Source organism: Delphinapterus leucas, chromosome 5, assembly GCF_059928025.1.
Source record: "Delphinapterus leucas isolate spDelLeu-1000000601 "Yukka" chromosome 5, BTC_Dleu_Yukka2, whole genome shotgun sequence".
NCBI classification, from domain to species: domain Eukaryota; kingdom Metazoa; phylum Chordata; class Mammalia; order Artiodactyla; family Monodontidae; genus Delphinapterus; species Delphinapterus leucas.
The window spans coordinates 823,187-840,965 of record NC_143133.1 but is presented as its reverse complement, the minus strand read 5'-3'; the positions used below and the strand labels follow the sequence as shown (position 1 = coordinate 840,965).

General features: G+C 62.2%; 1 protein-coding gene across 3 annotated transcripts in view; it reads right to left on the bottom strand.

The window, feature by feature from the left end:
- Positions 1 to 17,035, bottom strand: part of UVSSA (UV stimulated scaffold protein A) — a 31,902-nt gene extending 14,867 nt beyond the window's left edge. The window contains exons 1-8 of one of the 3 annotated variants that reach the window (XM_022554817.3): positions 16,929 to 17,035; positions 15,872 to 15,979; positions 14,392 to 14,722; positions 13,155 to 13,275; positions 12,034 to 12,336; positions 11,196 to 11,308; positions 10,975 to 11,103; positions 3,280 to 3,385 (exon numbers count right to left, since the gene is read on the bottom strand). In XM_022554817.3, the coding sequence (XP_022410525.1) occupies positions 3,280 to 3,385; positions 10,975 to 11,103; positions 11,196 to 11,308; positions 12,034 to 12,336; positions 13,155 to 13,275; positions 14,392 to 14,722; positions 15,872 to 15,969 (1,201 nt within the window). In that variant the 5' untranslated portion in view covers positions 15,970 to 15,979; positions 16,929 to 17,035. The other 2 variants (XM_022554818.3, XM_089911389.1) reach the window with 2 other exon arrangements.
- Positions 17,036 to 17,779: the final 744 nt, after the last annotated feature.

Here is a 17,779-nt window from a genome sequence, read left to right as displayed (position 1 = left end):
TGATGGCACGTCTCCATCCCTCCATCCACGTGCACGGGCTCGAGAACATCCCCCGCTTAGAGTGAGAAACCAGAAAGGAAACGACACAGCACTGAGCGCTGGGCGCCAGGGGAAGTACTTCCTGGGGGAGGAAGGGGAAGTACTTCCTGGGGGAGGAAGGGGAAGTGGGAGGGGGTGGGAGGGGAGAAAGGCGAAAAGGACGGGCTGGGAAGGCTGGCTCAGGCCACCATCAGCTCCGGGCTCTCTGCAGCAGGGCGGGCGGACCTCACGGCCAAGTCCTCCCGGTGTCCGCACGTGGCCTCCCCGCGTGCGCGGCCGGAATGCTGTCCAGTGCTTTTGTAGATGATAGCAGGTGAGTAGCTGCGACAGAGGCCTCATACTGCCCACAAATCCGAAACCGTTCACCCCAGGCCCTTCACGAAAAACGCCTGCCCTGCCTGCTCCAGACGCCCTCCGAGTTTGCGCACGGCCCTGAGAGTACGGGGTCCACCCCTGCTTCTCAGGTGCCTGTGGCTGAGAATGGAGGACATGGGGCAGAGCCACTTGGGGTGGCAGGGTCCACCTTGGTCACCCGGCAGCACCCTGAGCCCTGAGGCCTGGGTGCTCTCGGAAGGCCGGCGGGGACCCGGCCCCGTCACCAACACATCCCGGGTCCAGTCACAAAGCCTTCCAGATGCCCCCACTCGGGATGCCGACGATGCAGTGTTACCAACTGGTGCAGACCCCGACACGGGCATGCGCACACACGGGGAGGCGGGACTGATAAGTGGCCGCTGTGGCACTCACGTAGGTGGCTACAACCGCAACCCGAAGATCGATACGAGAATTCCTAAGAGTTACAAAAATGAAATATATTTTTCATTGATTTGTTGTTTTAAACCATTAAAAAGATGGGTGAGCGTGTTAAAGCAGGGTAAACACTCACAGCACTAAAAAAATACTACTGTTCTCACACTGCTGTAGAAAATCAATCTCCCTGACACACTTTCAAGGTAAAAGTCCGAAAAGCAGACGTGTCCCCCGGCCCCGGGTGCTGTGCTTTCGGGGAGAACACTGAGTCCGGGGAGACCAGAGGTCGCAGGTCACGGCGAACCCCGCCAGCCCCACCCACCCGCACAGGGGCGTCTGCCTCAAACACAGATCTCAGCTCAAATCTGTGGCTCTGAGGAAGAGTCATGAGAATGCCCAAACCCCCTGGGCTGGTTTAAACTGACCAAGTGGCACCTCCGTGCCTGCAGCGCTAAAGCAGAGGGGGCGGGCGGGATCGATGGCAGGAAATGGAGGGGCGGGGGCTCCGCGTGGAGTTCGGCTGCGAGCTTGACACTATTGATTTTACCTAGTTCAGCTGGCCTTGTAATTAAAATGTAAATTTGAGAAAGAGATTACGTCCTGACAGAAATGGTAGGATTAACGGCAAGATAAAAGCCCCTCAGTGAAAATTCAGAGAAAGAAATGAGAAAGAAAACGGGCACCCGTCTCCTCAGCTGTGGATTTAGACCGAATCTACTGCAGAGTCACCTGAGTTTAATTGAAAAACCAGTGACGGACTATCAACTACAGTTATAAACTGGCGCACCCAGCACTTCCTGCAGTGGCCTCGTGGCCCCGAGCTCTGTGCTCCAGACCAGGCACCAGACCCCTCCAGGGAACGGGGGGACAGCACCCAGCCCCCCCACTGCCGCAGGACAGACCCGGAGCTCAGCAGGTCCTGTCGTGCGAGGGCTCCCAGGCTGCCCGGCCCATGAACAATCAGCGGATGGCTCCGCTCCGCTCTGTCACACCTGGGGCCCCGCTGGGAAGACAAGCGGTGGGTCGGCGACACCTGGAGGTGGTCACCCACAGTGGTGCCTGGCGACCTGGGAGCCTCCTGGCGGGGCTGGAGCTCCCTTGAGGCGGGGTGGCCAGGGGAGACCTGGGAGGGCAGTCATGGCACCCCAGGGCCTCCAGCACCCCTGGCAGCCTCACGGGTGTGGGACGAGGCCTCGTGGGGGGTGGGCCAGGCACCTGGAGGACGAGGCAGAACAGAGGGCACGGGGAGTGGCCCAGTGGTCAGAGGAGCCCCACTGCTGGGATGGCGCGGTTGGGGCAGCCGGGATGGAGGGCGGGGCGGTGGCCGGGAGGGCAGGAGGCAGGTGGAGGCTGCACCCTAGGGCACCCAGGGAGGGTCACGTGGCGCAGACGGCAGGACCCAAACACTGGAGGGCTGTGAAGCTGGTGTGGTAACTTGGTGTGACACGCCTAACGGGTCATGCCCTCACACTCCAACTGCCTGAGCGTCTAAACTAACAAATTCACATCTCATCTCACACGCTCTGATTCAAATCAACTTGTCCACATCGCCACAAACCCACATGCGATCTTGGTTTTATTAGCTTCCTCTGGACAAGAGATGCCTCCTGTGCAGAAGAGGCTTTTGGAGATTTTTTGGAAAAGAAAAGAACGCTACACAGGAAAGACAGGTCACACGGGTAGCACGCCTTCTCAAGGTGTGTCATTGCTCCTGGGCCAGACGTCAGGCTGCGACTCCATCAACGGGAAGGAGGACACCGCCTGACCTGTGACGTCCCTGAGAAACGGAGACTGGGCAGCAGGGGAGCCCAGAGAATGTGGGGTGATTGCCCCCCACCCACCAAGGCAGTGGCGTCCCCCGACTCCCTCCCAGCCCAAAGGGCCCTACCGCCGCGGTAACCACACCGCGTGCCCCCAACACCCTCCCCCAAGCCCCCAAGCTGCATAAGAGGAGTGTGTGAAGGTGTAACGGACGCGAACGGCTCTGGAGCCAGGAGGCACTCTCTGCTCTGAGGGTGCCCTTCCAACCCTGGACTCGCTCCCGACGGCTGAGACTTCTATGACCCCAAGCAGGGCTGCCCCTCACCGTGGTGAGGCCTGAAGCTGCAGGGCGGGGGGCGGGGGTGGTCAGCATGGGCCTGTGGGGTGGGTCGGGGGCCTCCGTGTGTGGACAGCCTGGCCACACCCACAGGAACTGGCAGCAGGGCCTGCCCACCAAGTGGACCGCGGGAACCTGGGGCGGACCTCGAGGAGGGGCCCAGGCCAGTGAGCACCCCAATCAGGAAACGAGAATCACATGGTTTTCAACGAAGGCGGCTCCGCAGGGTCGACGGGCGGGGACGCAGTGAACCTCAGGACCAGGTGGCACAGACTCAGGGTGCCTACCACGGCCAGCTCCCTGCTTGGTGGGCCCCAGGCCGGACATGAGGTCTGCCCTGAAGGGCAGCGTCCGGGGCGGGACCTCCTCCCGTTCCCAACCTGGCCACTCACCACACTCAGGCTGCAGGTGCTCAGGGACGCAGGCCTCATAGCCCTCCTTCTCCGGGACCTCCACGAAGTCATCGTCGTCCTCATCCTCGTCCCGCGGGGCTGCCGCCTGTGGACACACCCCCAGACCTGTGAGTGGACAGCACAGGCGGAGACCCGGACAGCCCCAGTCCTGCTTCTGTGGACTTTCTCCAGGTTGGGGTTTACTGTCGACCGTGACGGCCGCATTGGAGGTCCGCTCTCGTCCCTAAACCACACGAGCTGCACGCGCTCCTCCACCGGCCGGCCCTGAGATGCGCGGATGGGCACTGCTTCAGCCCACAGAGCCCCCACGAGCGGCAGGTCTCACCCACACAGGCAGGGCCTGGGTGACGGCCCTCCATCCAGCTCCAGCCAGGCCAAAGCACCTCGCCCTGCCCCGGGCTGGCTCCCCACCTGGGTGTCCAGTGGTGCCGGTGTGACCACAGCACTTCTGGAATACTCTACCCTCAGGACGGCTTGTTAAGAAACCACCGAAGAGGAAGCTTCCTCTGGACAAGGCCAACCTCCGCCTGCTCTGTGAGGCAGGGTCACTGTGCTATACCTGGAGCCCCCCACCCCTCAGACCCAGGGACCCAAGAACCACCCAGGGCGTTCTTTTCAAGACCCATCCACTCCGCCTCTGCCCCCACCCGCTCCTGGGCAGTGCCCGGCTGGGTAGGAGCGGCAGGGACACGGAGCACGGAGGGCTCACGTTGTGGGGACCAGAGGGCCCTCCAAAAAGCAGGACGACCGAAGGCCTCGCACACGTGCCAATGTGCTGGGGCCACGTGCAGCATGAACGAGGTGTTGGCAGCCCATGCTGCGCAGACTCGGAGGCACAGCCCCTCCAAGGCCAGAGCAGCTTCCTGCTCCCCTTCTCCCTCACCCATCCTCAACGGCCCCCCGCACTCCAGGACAGGGCGTGGGGGCCTGTCCTTCTTGAGAGGGTCACGGCAGGAAGGCGCCCAGAAGCCCGGCCCCGCTGCCAGCGCCATCCTGAAACACTCAGGGGGCGCTGCCTGCCTCCAGCCTCTCAGGCCAGGAGGGGCTGCTGCCCTCAGGCCCACAAGAAGGAAACGTCCAGAGAGGTAGCCCGCTGTCGGGGTGATAGCAACCAATGGTTGTATCCATCAGACTTGCCCTCCCCTCCAGAGCCCACCTCGACAGCAATGCCTCAGGGGTACACAGGCACGCCGGAAGAAGGACGGAGGGCCCGGCCCGCCGACCCCCAGGTCGCGAGGCCAGCCAGGCCGCTGCCCTTGGCGCTGCCAGGCCCGGGACGCCCCACGCCCCGCGGACCCGGAATCCACGGAGGAGCTGCCCGCGAGGCCTAATCTGATGCGAATGCACTGAGCTTGGACACAGCCCGCCGGCGTGCGTCTGGGAAGCACGGACACATTAATCACTGGAAACTGTAATTTTTGTTATCGGTCTAACACTGATCAAAAGGGAAGCCTGTCTCCGCCGCTGACCTGTGAAACGTCCCAATTATACTCTTTGGAAATGACAGGGGCACTTAACTCCAGAGCTGAGCAAATGACGACGATCAATCACGTTTGAATAACAATGAGCCGCGGACCTGAAAATTATTTTTGTATAGAATCTACCCAGGAATTTATGAAAGGTGGAAAGCAGCCCAAGGTTTTAGGGCATTACGGTCCCGGCTAGTGCAGCGCGTATCAAACACTAAACAGAATTTATGTGTTTTAATTTTCTAAAAGGTAGATGTGGACCGGGTGCTACAATGCATAACACATAGTGCCAGACTTTAAATATGGGGCTCATTTTCATAAAATATTATGCTTATTGCTCACACCCTTGAATTTCACCTGGGACTTTTATTAAATCTTCATTTCCTAAAAACTAATTAGCTGCTTAGCTAACTATTAGGAATTATACCTTCTTTCTCCCCAACTAAAGTTGTTTATCCCCATGATTAAACACTGAACCCTGGCTCCCTCTGTTCTCAAAGTCTCACTGACGAGGCCATGAGGCCGTACCGCACCCAGGAAGACCGTCTGGCCCTCAAGAGCTGCCTCCTTAGGGCCCCCGGCCAGATCCTCGGGCACAGCTTTGCTGTGAGCGGCCCCGGGGCCCTCATACGAGACCTACCTTGGCCATCGCTGCCACGCTCGCGTCCTAAACCCTTTAGCAGCTGGGGTGACCCTCAAACCACGGCCCTGCTGAAGGAAGCAGGGGCTTCGCTGCTGATACTGAACTCAAGCTTGAATGAACCCATTCTCGAGTTCTAGCTCATACGGGCTGGGCTGGGCTCTGCTGTCCTGAGCACACAGCGGGACCTTCTGCGTCCGGCTCTGGGCACGCTACCCTCACGGGAGAACAGCAGTGCAGATGTCCCAAGGCACAATCCCTGCGGCCGGAACACCTGGGGCCAAGGGCCTGTTCAGAGGAAGGGACCCCCTGCCCGCAGGCTGGACAGTCCTCTCCAGGCCTCCGGAAAGCACATGGCTGGAGACACCGAGGCCCACGAGAAAGCACCCACCTGTGCTCGAGGGGCCAGCCCAGGGGTCCCAGGCAGTCGCGCTGGCAACCTCCCCTCAAGGCTAAAGGTCACATATCAGGTCAGACGCCACACTGGGTGCGGGTAGAGGCACTACGGGCAGAGCAGGGGTGAGGGGAGGCCCGACGATCCTAGGAGGAGGTCACGCCCTAGGGAGGAATCGGTTGAGGGTGGGTGGCCTTCAAAACGGGGCCAGACTCGCCAGTGGTTCTCAAGAGCAGTTTGCTGGGAGCTGAGCTTCCCAATCGGGAAGAAAGACCACCAGACATGCTTGAGAAAGCAGCCCGCCCTCGTCCGGGGGCCAGGAGGCCATGCCAGGCCCCCCCCCGGGGGAGCGCCCACCCTCCCTAACAGGTCAAGCCCCAGGGCTTCGGAGGCCCGGGCAGGCGGTCCGAGCCCTGTGGTCAACCGTCTGGGTGAGGGCCAGGCCCCAAGCTGAACCCTCCCAAGGCCGCAGGGAGGTGTGGAGGACGCCCTGGGCTTTCCTCTGGTTTCACACAAATTGATTCTCGCCCACAGTTAAAAGGGTTTAGAAAAATGAGACTCCCCGATCATAATTAAACAAGCAATAAAAACAGCTAAGATATACAATGTAATCTGTTTACAGAAGTAGGGCAGCGGGTTGCTAATTACTTGAGAAGGATGGGAAGAGCTACCTCCCAGGTCTGCCCGCCCAAGGCACACCCGAGATACAGCTGGACCATTAAATAAATTTTGTGCGATCTAATTAACTCGGGGCGCCATCTCCATTACTTTTCACCCAAGAAATCACTTTTGTTCAGTTTCATGTGTGTCTGTTTCCCTTTTTAAAAAAAAATGATGTAAGGCCTCGTCAGACAAGTGAGCTCCAAGCGGCATTTGTCTCCGCGGCTTGATGGCAACGCATTTAAAACCCCATTCTATCTTATAAACTAAAAATTAAACGTGCTCAGCTGTGATGGCCGTCATCACATCTGCTATTTATATGCTAATGCCCTCCCTGGACGCAGTGCAAATTGCCCAGCCAGGCCAATATCTCACGCGCATCTCCACTGCCCGGACGCACCTCAGAGGGCAGAGGACGCGCGGTGACCACCACGGGCCCGCGGAACAGGAGGCGGACGGGGCGTGGAGCACATGCTCACCTCCCCCCGCACGGGGGCCTGAGAGCCACCAGTCGGACCGCCTGTCCCTTTCTCACCCGCTCCCATGCGGCCGAGCCCTGGGAGCTGCTCCAGCACCTCAGCCAGCCTGTCGGGGGTGCGCAGGGAGGCCACCAAATGCCTGGCCGTCCATTTCCAAGCCGAGGCCAGGTGGCCTGGGCCTGTTCTGCATGCAGATAAGCGGCGCTCTCCTCCCTCAGCGCGACCTCCTAGCAAGAGCGAGGTGCTTGCTGTGCCACCTCGCCTTGGCCAGAAGATCCATGCGGCTCCGCCTAGACTCAGTCTTCCCATCCGTGAGAGGACGGTGAAAATGGAATCGACCTCACAGGGCTGACTTTGGAATTAACGGGACCACACGTGAAAAGTGTTTGGAAGAGAGCGGCCACCCTGGAGGGTGCCGGGGAGGATGGGCTGCAGGGCAGGGAGGGCCCAGGGGCTGTGGGGGAGACGGCTGGCCCCTGACCCCCCAGCAGCTAACACGCTCCTGGTCCCCGTCCTCGCGAGAACGTGTGCAGCCCCCTCCCCCGGCTCCAGCCCTCACACAGCAGCCTTCGGCGCGGTGGTGATGGAGAGCGCGCGTCACCAGGAAGGTTGTTTACTGGCCCTGCTGAACACAAGGTCCTGACTGCCAGCTGATTTAGTTCCCTTGCTTCCCTGGGGCGCCCGCAGTCAACATTTCACTCCCCTTGTTCCCTGCTCCTTCCTTTTCACCTACAGGAAGCCAGCACTCAGCTCTGGCAGCAGAGAGAAACGCCTCGCCTCCAGCGCACAGCACAGCCGTGACAGCAGCCTGGCCTCGGCCCGCGCACCCGCCTGGGTGACCAACAGGAAGAAAACCTCACCCAGAGTTAAGAGGAGCGATCTCCACTTTTGCGATGAGGGAGTGTGTCTGAGTTAAAAGCCTGTGGCTGCCACCTCAGACCACCAATGGGTGAGAACGAGAGCATCCGCGCGGGCATTCCAGCCGTGGAAGCGAGGAACCCGACAACTGAGCAGACACCCACACTGTCCACAGCTTAAACAGACTGCTACTTGGAATTATTTTTTCCTGACTTACTGGTTGGGGGATGATTAATATTTTGTTAATTACACAATACAGAGTTAAGTGGTGATCGTAGCTACATAGTTAAACAGCAGGCAATTTAAAAGTTTTCAAAGGATTTTTATCAGTTTAACAGATGTAGCAGCCACGGATTATTAGACCTCTCCTCTAGCAGCAGAACTGGAAACTAAATCTACCAAATGATGCTCCATATCGATCTAGTTAAGATTTATCCCCGGCCCGCTTCCACAAGGAACTGGAACAGATACTCTATAAGACAAACGGTTAAACGTATTTAAGCTGGCTTAAGTATTCTTTAAAGACAGAACGTCTCCGTCAAAAGGAAAACAATACAGCAACACATAGACTGAAACAGGAAATCTGAAAAAAAGGCCCTTGGCCTGGCTGCAGTTAGGCTGCCCAGGAGAAGCCCTTGCATGACGCACACTTTCCACGGTCGAAGCCATCGCCTAAGCTTCAGCACGACCTTCACATCAGCTTCGGTCTCTTCCACGTTTGTTAAAATTCTCGAATATTTAACTACACGCTCCCAGCTCAGCGCATGCTAAGTGGGTAAACACCAGGCAAAGGATTTAAGCCCCGGACATTTTACGTGAAAACGAGCGAGCGAGAAAGACTGGGCCGTGATTCTAATCGCCACTGGGCCGCGCGGCGCGGGCGCAGGTGTGCAGATACCGCGGCCTGCCTATTCTGGGAAGCAGGCTGCCCAAGCGAGTGGGCGCTGCCACTCAGCGGCCCAGCCCCAATCACCCCATCAACAAGCCCGCGCCACTGCTAGTGAACCAGCCAGCACGCTCTCCAAGGATTCAGGGCCTCTGGAATCAACTCCTGGAGGAGCCTGACAAGGCAGCGCCACTCCCACACCCGACCACGCGCCCACCCCGACAGAGCCCGGCCACCCCAGCTCGTGCCCTCAGCCGCCTCCCTGCACAGACTGCACTCTGACCTGACCGTGCCGCCATGTGCCTCCCGGGCTTCGGGGCTGCCTGGCCACCGTCAAGGATGCGTTGATGTTCCAGCTGGAACCAGACGCAGTGGGCCGTTCAGGGCTCGCTCCCAGCAGCTGGCCTCACCTAGTGGCCCTCGAGGGAGCCACGTCAAGACATCCGGAAGGTTCTGCTACCAGTTCTGGGCTCCGAATCTGGCCGGCCCGTGCTGCCTGGTCTCTCCTTGAGGCTCTCCCCCAAAGCCCTGGCTGCTCCAGGATGCCTGCTGCTCGGAAAGGGGGGAGCTGCCCCAGCCCCGCCAGACACAGCGAGGGAAAGGCGGCCTGCGAGCAAGACAGGCCGGCCTCAGGTGCCTGTGAAGGGGGCACACGGTGTCAACCCCTGATCCCCACACCCCTCACTGCTCTCAGCCCGGCCTTCCACCCTGACACCGCGCCAGGAGTCCGCTGAGGCTCATAAACACGCCCGCCCCAGACCTGAGAGGATGCACAGACCAGACCAATTCCTCCCCCGGGCCCAGAAAACACCCTTTCTCATCGTGAAACAAGTATCTCGGTCAAAATTCACAGAACTAACTTATTTCCTGTTCAGTTATACACCGAGCAGAGCCCTAGCGTCCACGGAAGCAGGGCCAGGCCCCCAGCTGACCACCAGGCCTCGTGCCCTCGTGTCTCGGGAGAAGGTCAAGATCGCCCTCTGCCGGTCCCGGGGGGCTGCACACCCACAAAGAGGAGGGCAGACGACGCAGAAACTCTCAGAAACTCTTGCAGGGCCCATCCCCGCGGGCCCCTGGGGGCAAGGATGAGGCACCAAGGCCCAGGGTGCTGGCCACTCTCCCCTCTAAGTTTGAGAGGCTTCAAACTTGACCTTTTCCTCAGCAAGGAACAGCGCTCTCCCCACCCCAGGGCTTCCTCAGGAAACGGGAGAGGGACCTGCCCCTGCCCCCTCCCTCCTTCCCCTTCAGGTGCCACAGCTCAACCCTGTGGGGTTCGGGCTCTGGGTGTCCCTGGGGCGCAGTGCACCCTGCTGCCTGTTTCCTCCTTGGTTCTCACCAGAGGCTTCTTGGCTCCGATCGCTGACGACGTCCAGCTGTGGCTGCACCTCCCCCCACACACACCCTCCAGCTGTAGCGGCTCCCCACCCCCCACGGCCCCCTGGAACACCCTCAGAGGACCCAGCTCTCTTGGTCCCTTTCAGGCATGAAGGTCCAGCTCCTGGTGCAAGCCCATGGGAGGGGCCCTGGACGCCACCACCTCTGAGGCTCGGGGTCACCGCACAGGGGCCTGGTGTCCGGGAGCAGGTGGTTTTACCCCTGCCCAGTCCCCAGGGCCCCTGGACCAGGGCCACACGCCTGCCCCCGCCCCACAAGCCTTGCTGGGACACAGCCATCGAAGATCACCTCCCTGCTCCCGAACCACGTGGCACCTGGGAGGCGGCGCCGTATGCCCAGCAGATGGTGGGCCTTGAGCACCCTCCCAAAACCGGGCACCAGTCCCCACGTCCACCCCACTTGGCCGCCCTAGGCTGGGACACCGCTCTGCGCATAAGAGACACCCAGGTTTTCCGTGTCCTGCAACCACCCTCGGCTCCAGTGCACAGACGGGAGAAAAACCCAAGGCTGGAAGTTGCTACCGAGTTCACGGGAAGGGGCCTACTAGGTGCTCGGGCCAGGTGGCAGCCTAGTCTCAGCGAGGCCGCCTCCCACACATCCCTGCCTGGGCCCTGGGAGCCCCCTCCCCAACTAGAGCCTTCCGCCCGCTGCCCAGCCCACCTCCCTCGCCCTTCTGCCAAGACCCGGTCCCAGTCCCTCCACGTGTGGCGAGGGCCTGGCTGTGGCCTCTGGTGCTCAGTCCAGGGCTCCCGCTCGGGGAAGTCGGTTCCCAGGGAGGAAGAGAAGGAACAACGCTGGGGCCCCAGGGACGCCTGCTTGCTTAGGAGGCCGAGCTGGTATCAGAAGAAGGTCCCCTGGCTGTCCTCTCGGGCAGACGGGCCGGCGGCACTCACCTCCCGCCTGCAGCCCTCCTCAGGCATGACATCCAGCTCCCGAGATCTCCTCAGAGCGGTTTCCAGCTCGGCCTTCAGGTCGATAGCACCCTCCAAGTGCCTGCCACGCGTCCCTGCGCGGGTGAACAGCTGCGAGGACGGGGAAGCGCTCAGCAGGCTGGGCACCCTCCCTCCCTCCCCCGGGCTCGCCCTGGCACCCTCTGCCCACACGCCTGGCCCACCTGGACCCAGGAGCACACGGCTGGCAGGAACTTGTTCTGGATGAGCCTGAGCGTGTCCCGGACCACGTGGATGATGACCAGGTTGTCCTCATCCTCGTGCACCTTCAGGCTGTCTGCAGCAAGCACACAGGTCATCAGAGGGACCACCGTCCGGGCAGGTCACCGGGCACCCCAGACGGGCCACCCGCACTGCCACCCACCCTGCCCCAGCCACACATCACCCGGGACCCCAAACCTGACTCCCTAAGGAGACTCACTGCCTTGTGATCTCGGCCACGATGGATTTAGCCTGACCCCAACGCCTCCTTCCGCGCCAGGCCGTCAGGAGACCCTCCCCGCACTACTTGCGGGATGGAGGCCGCACCCGCCCCTGGGCTCCAGGGTCCTCCCTCTGAGCTCTGCCACGCTCGCAAGCCTCAGCCAGGCACCCCAACCTCCAGCACGCCCCTGCCTCCATGACCCCGGCTAGAGGGTGTCGGTTCCTTGGGGCTTGCAGGGCTCTTCCTGCAGCCCGGCTGTCCTCCAGCCCCGCCCGAGGGGCCTGGGCCACATGGGGTTGGACGGGGGGTCAGTGCCCCTGCCCCACCGTTGGCTGGAAAGCAGGAGCCACGTGAGGCCAGCCTGTCACCACCTGTGTCGTCACAAACATGGTGACAAGCTGTTTCTCAATGACTTCTTTCTCCCAGCCACCCTCCGACCCCTCCGCAGGGGCGCCCCATCACTGGCTCATCAGGCCCACCCTCACCGCTGGGCCTGCGTGTCGCAATGAGGACCCACAAGCCTAAGTCACCCCTGCCCCCACAGCTCGGGAACCCCAAGCTCTGGGATGTGCCCGCACCTGAGGACAGCTCCACCTCGAGCGTGTACTCGCGGGAGCCCAGCCCGTGGTGCCGCACAAACCCTTCGGGGTCGCTGTCCTCGTCCCTGTCCTCCGCGGGCGGGCCCTCCGCACCCGCGGCTCCCGGGCGGCGGGTGCAGGCGGCCAGGGTCTTGCTGCAGCAGGGCTGTTCCTCGTCCCTGCCACCCTCCTCGGCCATGGCGGGCCAGGCAGCCCCCGGGGTCGGGTCAAGGTCAAAGGGCACCAGCAGTCGGAAGCAGCTCTCCAGCTCCATGAGGCAGCTCCGGATCTCCCCGGACATTTCTGGGAGGACGAGACGGGGCTCGCTGGGTCCCATCAGGACTTGGCCGTCGAGGGTGGGGATGCAACCAGCCGCCCGCCCCGTCCCCCACTTCCTCCACAGAGGCAGGCAGGCGCCCTGCTCCAGAGAGCACCCGGCCGGCCACGGCAAGGCCGTCCTTCAGGACGTCCTGGGTACCACCCTCAGTCCCGACTCATGCTGCGACGGCACCCGGCGGCATCTATGGACACCCAGCGAGAGCCTCTGTGGGCAGTACTTCTGGAAGAGAGCAGCCAGGCGAGGGGGCACACCGCCACCGTCCCGCTCTGGCCGCCCCCCACCCTCCCGGCATCTCCCCCCAGGCCGACCACCTCTCCCTGGCTCTGCGGCTATCCTGATGCCAGGCCTCCTCCCCAGGTGCTCCCACCCTGGCTGCCCTTCATGGGAAGGGCTGGCCAATGGTGGGGATCTGGGGAGGAGGCCGGCAAGACCACGGCTGGGGGGTGGGGGAGCGTCAAACGCATGGGGTGCGCAGACCACCGCGGGGTGCACATCTCAAGCACTGCCGCCGGGGCCGCGGGGGAGGCGTGGATGGCCTGCAGGGTGCCTCCTGCTGCCTGGCCTCCAGAGGGGAGGGCTGGGGTCTGCGGCTGAGTGCCTCCCCCAGCCCTCAACCTGAGCCAGCTCCGCCCAGCCAGCCTGCCCACTTGCCTCTCCCCCCGCCCCTCCGTTGGGGACCAGGCCCTGGGATGGGAGAACAGAGAGCTGGGCGGAGACCCGAGCTCTGCCTGGGAAGGTGCAGCCGGTGGGCGCTGGGGCACCCCCGTTCCCCACAGCTCACCTTCCATCTCCCGCGCGGCCTGCTCAGACCTCTCCTTGTAGATTCTGTCCAAGCGCTTCTGTTTCTCTTCTGCTCGCTTTCTCTCCGCCAGAGTCCTAGCGTCCACATCTTGGAAATCTACCTGAAAGGTTGAGGTAAAGATCAGATCTGACCATCGTGAACCCAGGTAAAACAAGAATCAAAAACAGGCCTAAGGGGGCTTCCCTGGTGGCGCATACGTTAAGAATCTGCCTGCCAATGCAGGGCACACGGGTTCGAGCCCTGGTCTGGGAGGATCCCATGTGCCGCAGAGTAACTAAGCCTGTGCGTCACAACTACTGAGCCTGTGCTCTAGAGCTCACAAGGCCACAACTGCTGAGCCCGCATGCTACAACTACCGAAGCCTGCAAGCCTAGAGCCCGTGGTCTGCAGCAAGAGAAGCCACCGCAGCGAGAAGCCCACGCACCGCAACAAAGAGTAGCCCCCACTCGCCCCAACTAGAGAAAAGCCCGCGCGCGACAATGAAGACCCAACACAGCTAAAAATGAATACATAAAATAACTAAAATCAAAAAAACAAAAACTGGCGTAAGGGAAGCCGGAGCCTCGCCAGCTACAGCCATGAGCTCTACTGGTCTCAAGTTCACACGTGCTGTTTTAACACACACAGCAACACGCTCAGCTGCGATGTTTAACCCCCGGTAAGAACACAACCAGCGGCGTCTCCTAGTAAAATAAGACGTAAAAGACTTCCATCCCCACGTGTGCTGCAGGCAGGCAGGCAGCAAGCTCGCTCCAATTAGTGGGAAGGAAGGCTACTGGCTGGACCGAGGGGCCTGAGAGCAACACTCGAGTGGACCCCTAGGGAGCGGCAGGAAAGGCAGCAGCCACAGGCCAGGAGCACGGGCACGTGGGGGAGGCTGGCACTACTGGTACTGGTAGGTACCATCCACCGGGCTGGCCAGAGCCTGTGGCAGCCCAGGGAGCAACTCACAGTGAAAGCAGGGGACAGCCCGAGCGCAGAGCCCAGCACAGAAAAGGGCTGCGTCTGAGCAGCTGAATCTCCCTCCTCTTTTCATCTTTCCTAGAAACCAGGTCCAAAGGCTCAGCACCACCTACACGTGGGGACAAGCTGCGGCTCTTCCCCTAAAGCTGCTCCTCCTGTCTTGGGAGCCCCTGAGGCCCACCCCCTTCAGTACCCCCGGGGGCCAGGCAGGTCTCCCCGCGGGGAGGGGCAGTGCAGCTTGGGGCCTGCCTACCTGTTTGTTGTGCGTTAAGAAGTGGAAGCCCAGGGCCAGCTTCTTATAGGCTGTACCATACTTCTCGTTCCAGCCGCGGATGGCCCGGGTGGCGGCCTGCCTCAGCTTCTGTGCCACCTCTCTGGGCGGCGGCAGGGGCCGCTCATGGTCGGTGCCCAGTGTGAGCTCCAGGAACTCCTGGAAGTTGGAAACGACTAGCATCCTGAAATGGTGAGACCTGGCAAAGAGCTGGTCCAGGACCTGGAAAGCGGAGAGGCGGACCTCGGCGTGCTCCTGGCTCAGCTGGGCCATCAGCAGGTGGTAGGTGCGGCCAAGCTGCTCCTCTGAAGACCTGAGGACACAGCCCTCCTCACCAGGCGCCTGACGCACCCACAGGTGGCAGGGACGCGGGCCCTCCCACAGGCCTCTGCCCTTCCTCCAGAGCAAAGTGGACAAACTACCGCCCACGGGCCAAACCCAGCCCCTGCCTATTTCTGCACAGCCCGCAAGTCAAGGACAGTTTTTCCTTTCTTTTGGTTAAGACAAGTCAAAAGAGTAACACTTCCTGACGTGTGAGATTCAGCGTGGGTGCCCAGTTTTATTGGGACCCAGCCAGGCCCATTCATTCATTCAGCGGCTGACCGCCTGTCCACAGCCCAGTGCCCACAGCAGACCTGACCGCCTGCGGAGCCTGAAAGACTCCCCGCCCGGCCGGCCCGCCGGTAGAGGCCTGCCGGCCCTGCACTCGCGTAGCAGAGACCCCACCCCAAGGGGAGACCACACGTCCCAGCACCCCCAGAAAGCTCTGTGGGCCTCTGGGAGCCGCCCTGGCAGGCCGGCGCACACCCTGACCCCTCGTTGCTCCTCCTACCGGCTATCCCCGCCCCTGCACACACCCTGCTGTTTGGGGGGATTCTGGGGCGTGCGGCAAAACCTGACCTGAGCCACTATTTTCTATCAAAACGTAAATCACTAACAGGATCACTTAAGTTTCCCTGCTTTGTAAGCACAGGATAAGAACGATCAGTAAATCCCCTCGGCTTAGTTCCCAGCATCTGAGAGGCCCTCGGCAGTGGGAGAAAAGAAGGGGTGGTGTTGAAAAACAGGTCCTGCAGAGCCCGCCTGCTATGACCTCTAACCTTCCTCCCATCCTTTGTTCCAACAGTAACTAATCCATAAGTCACACACGGGCGCTCAAGGACAGACACACACACACACACACACACACACACACGGGAGTGAACAGACACCAACCACAGCCCTGTGTTCTCCCGCATGCCACACAGGCCCACCTGGGACCGCTACCCAGAACACGACCAGGCGCTGCAGGGCCCTGGGGAGACGTCCCGGGCGTGTCCCTTTACTAGTTCTCTCCTGGCAAAGGGTCGATCGTGGGGACAGGCAGGGGAGGGCGGACCCCGGGGGAGCCCCACAATCTCCCAGGGCTGTCACGGGCTTGCTGAGACAGCCGTCACCTAAAACGTGAACGCTTATGACGTACCTGCAAATTTTCTTCAGCTCCTTCATTTTCTCGGGATTCACTTGGGGCTCTCCTGAAGTTGTGAGCTCTTCCACCAACTCTGAAAGTTTCTGATCCATACGTAGAAACCTGGAACGCAGACATGCTAAATGACCACCTAGTACTTCAGGGCCCTGGGTTTCATCGGCAAGTGCTTGCTGGGCTGCACTGTGTGCTGGGCATCGGGGTGTGGGCGCAAGGCTGAGTCCTCGCTCCCTGGCCTCTGAGAGGTGACCCCCGATGCTGAAATACAACAATTCAAGGAGACGTTCCAAATCAGACCAACAAGACCTTTTTGGTGGAAATTAGGAAAAGAGTAACAACAGCACGTGAGCTCTGGAGGTCTACGGTCCGACCCCCCCAGCGCGGCAGAGGCTGCAGCCCCGGCTGTTCTCCGCCGCTGGCCACGCACTGCGGTAAGGCAAGGATCAGAACGGTCTAAGTTGCACTTAGTTAAATTAGCTTTCCCACGGGACCGCCGCCGCCCCTCTTTCCTCGCCAACACGACTATCCATCCGAAGGCCACAAGGCGGCCTCTACACCCGGAGCGAGCTGCTGCGACTCGACCTGCGCGCGGAGAGCCGCCCGGAGGCCGGGTGCGGAGGAGGCCGGGGCGCCCGCGCAGCACTTGCGCAGGAAGGAAGGGGCCGGGGTCGCCCTGAGCCTGGGGCGCCGAGGACGCCTGGCTGGCTGCAGGGCTCGGCTTCACCAGTGGAAAGAAGGGCCGGGAACGTGGGCGCAGCCTCTCCCGTCGCGCCCGCCAACAGTAACGTTTATCGTCGCCGATCCTCGGCGGCCGGGGCGGGAGCCGCTCTCCCGAGCACACGCCAGCACCCGGCTGCCCCCGGCCCTGTCAGGGCCGACTCCGCCCCCGTCCTGAAGTCCGGCGAGCGGCCGGACTGAGGGGGCGTCCGGGGAGGGGTGCAGTAGGGGCATCACGGGGGGGACACAGGGGACGTCCCCGAGAGAGGGCTCGCCCTCCGGCGCCCCGCCCCCGCCCCGTCGCCCCTGCCCGGCGGCACAGGACCGCGATACCTACCGCGCGACCCGGCCGCTAGCCTCACCTCACCCTTCCGGCGAAGGGCCCGCCCCCTGTCACATGCCCCAGATCGCAACAGTCATTGGCTCGCCCTGGCCCGGGCGGCGCGGGGGCGAAGGTCAGCCCGGCCACGATAGCGTCTACGCCGCGACGCGGCTGCTCTCAAATTAGCCCGCCCCTTCCGGATGAGGCCCCGCCCACCTCCTGTCACGCGCCGCCGAGCTCGGCAAGCAATGGCTCGCCCTGACCTCCGAGGCGCGGACGTGGGGTCAGGGCCGAGGTCTACGCGGTGACGCAGGCGCGCTCCCGGCAGGGGCGGGGCGGCCTGGGAGGGCGACGCGCGAGAAAAAGGAGGCGGGCGGGCGCAGCAAGTTCTTAAAGGAGCCGCGTGCGCGGGGGACGGGGCGGGGCCGGGCTGAGGGGTGCGAGCTTGGCGTTCACGGCGTCGCCGCCGGGAGGACTGCTGTCCCCCGGCCCGGCCCCGCCCCTGCGACGGGACGCCCGGGTGGGCGCCGCTGCGCGTTTCTCCGGGAGCGCCGGAGATCCTTCCCCAGACGCCACTCGGAGGACCCGGGAGGGGGCGCGGGCTCCCCGGGGCTGGGGGCCTCGGCAGATGACCCCCAACCCTCCCCGAGGAGTGGCGCCCCCGCTGTCGGCACTAGCCTCGCCTGGGCGGCTACACTTCCCGGGTCCGATGGCAGCGCTGGGAGCCGTGTCCGGGGTACCCTCCCCGGGAGACCCTCCCTGGTTCGTCTCCCGCCCTCTCGGTTGCCGAACGTCCCGGTGGCGGGGACACCCCGGGCTGGGCGTTGGGTCCTCACGCGGCCGGGGACCCCAGGTGCCAGGTGACA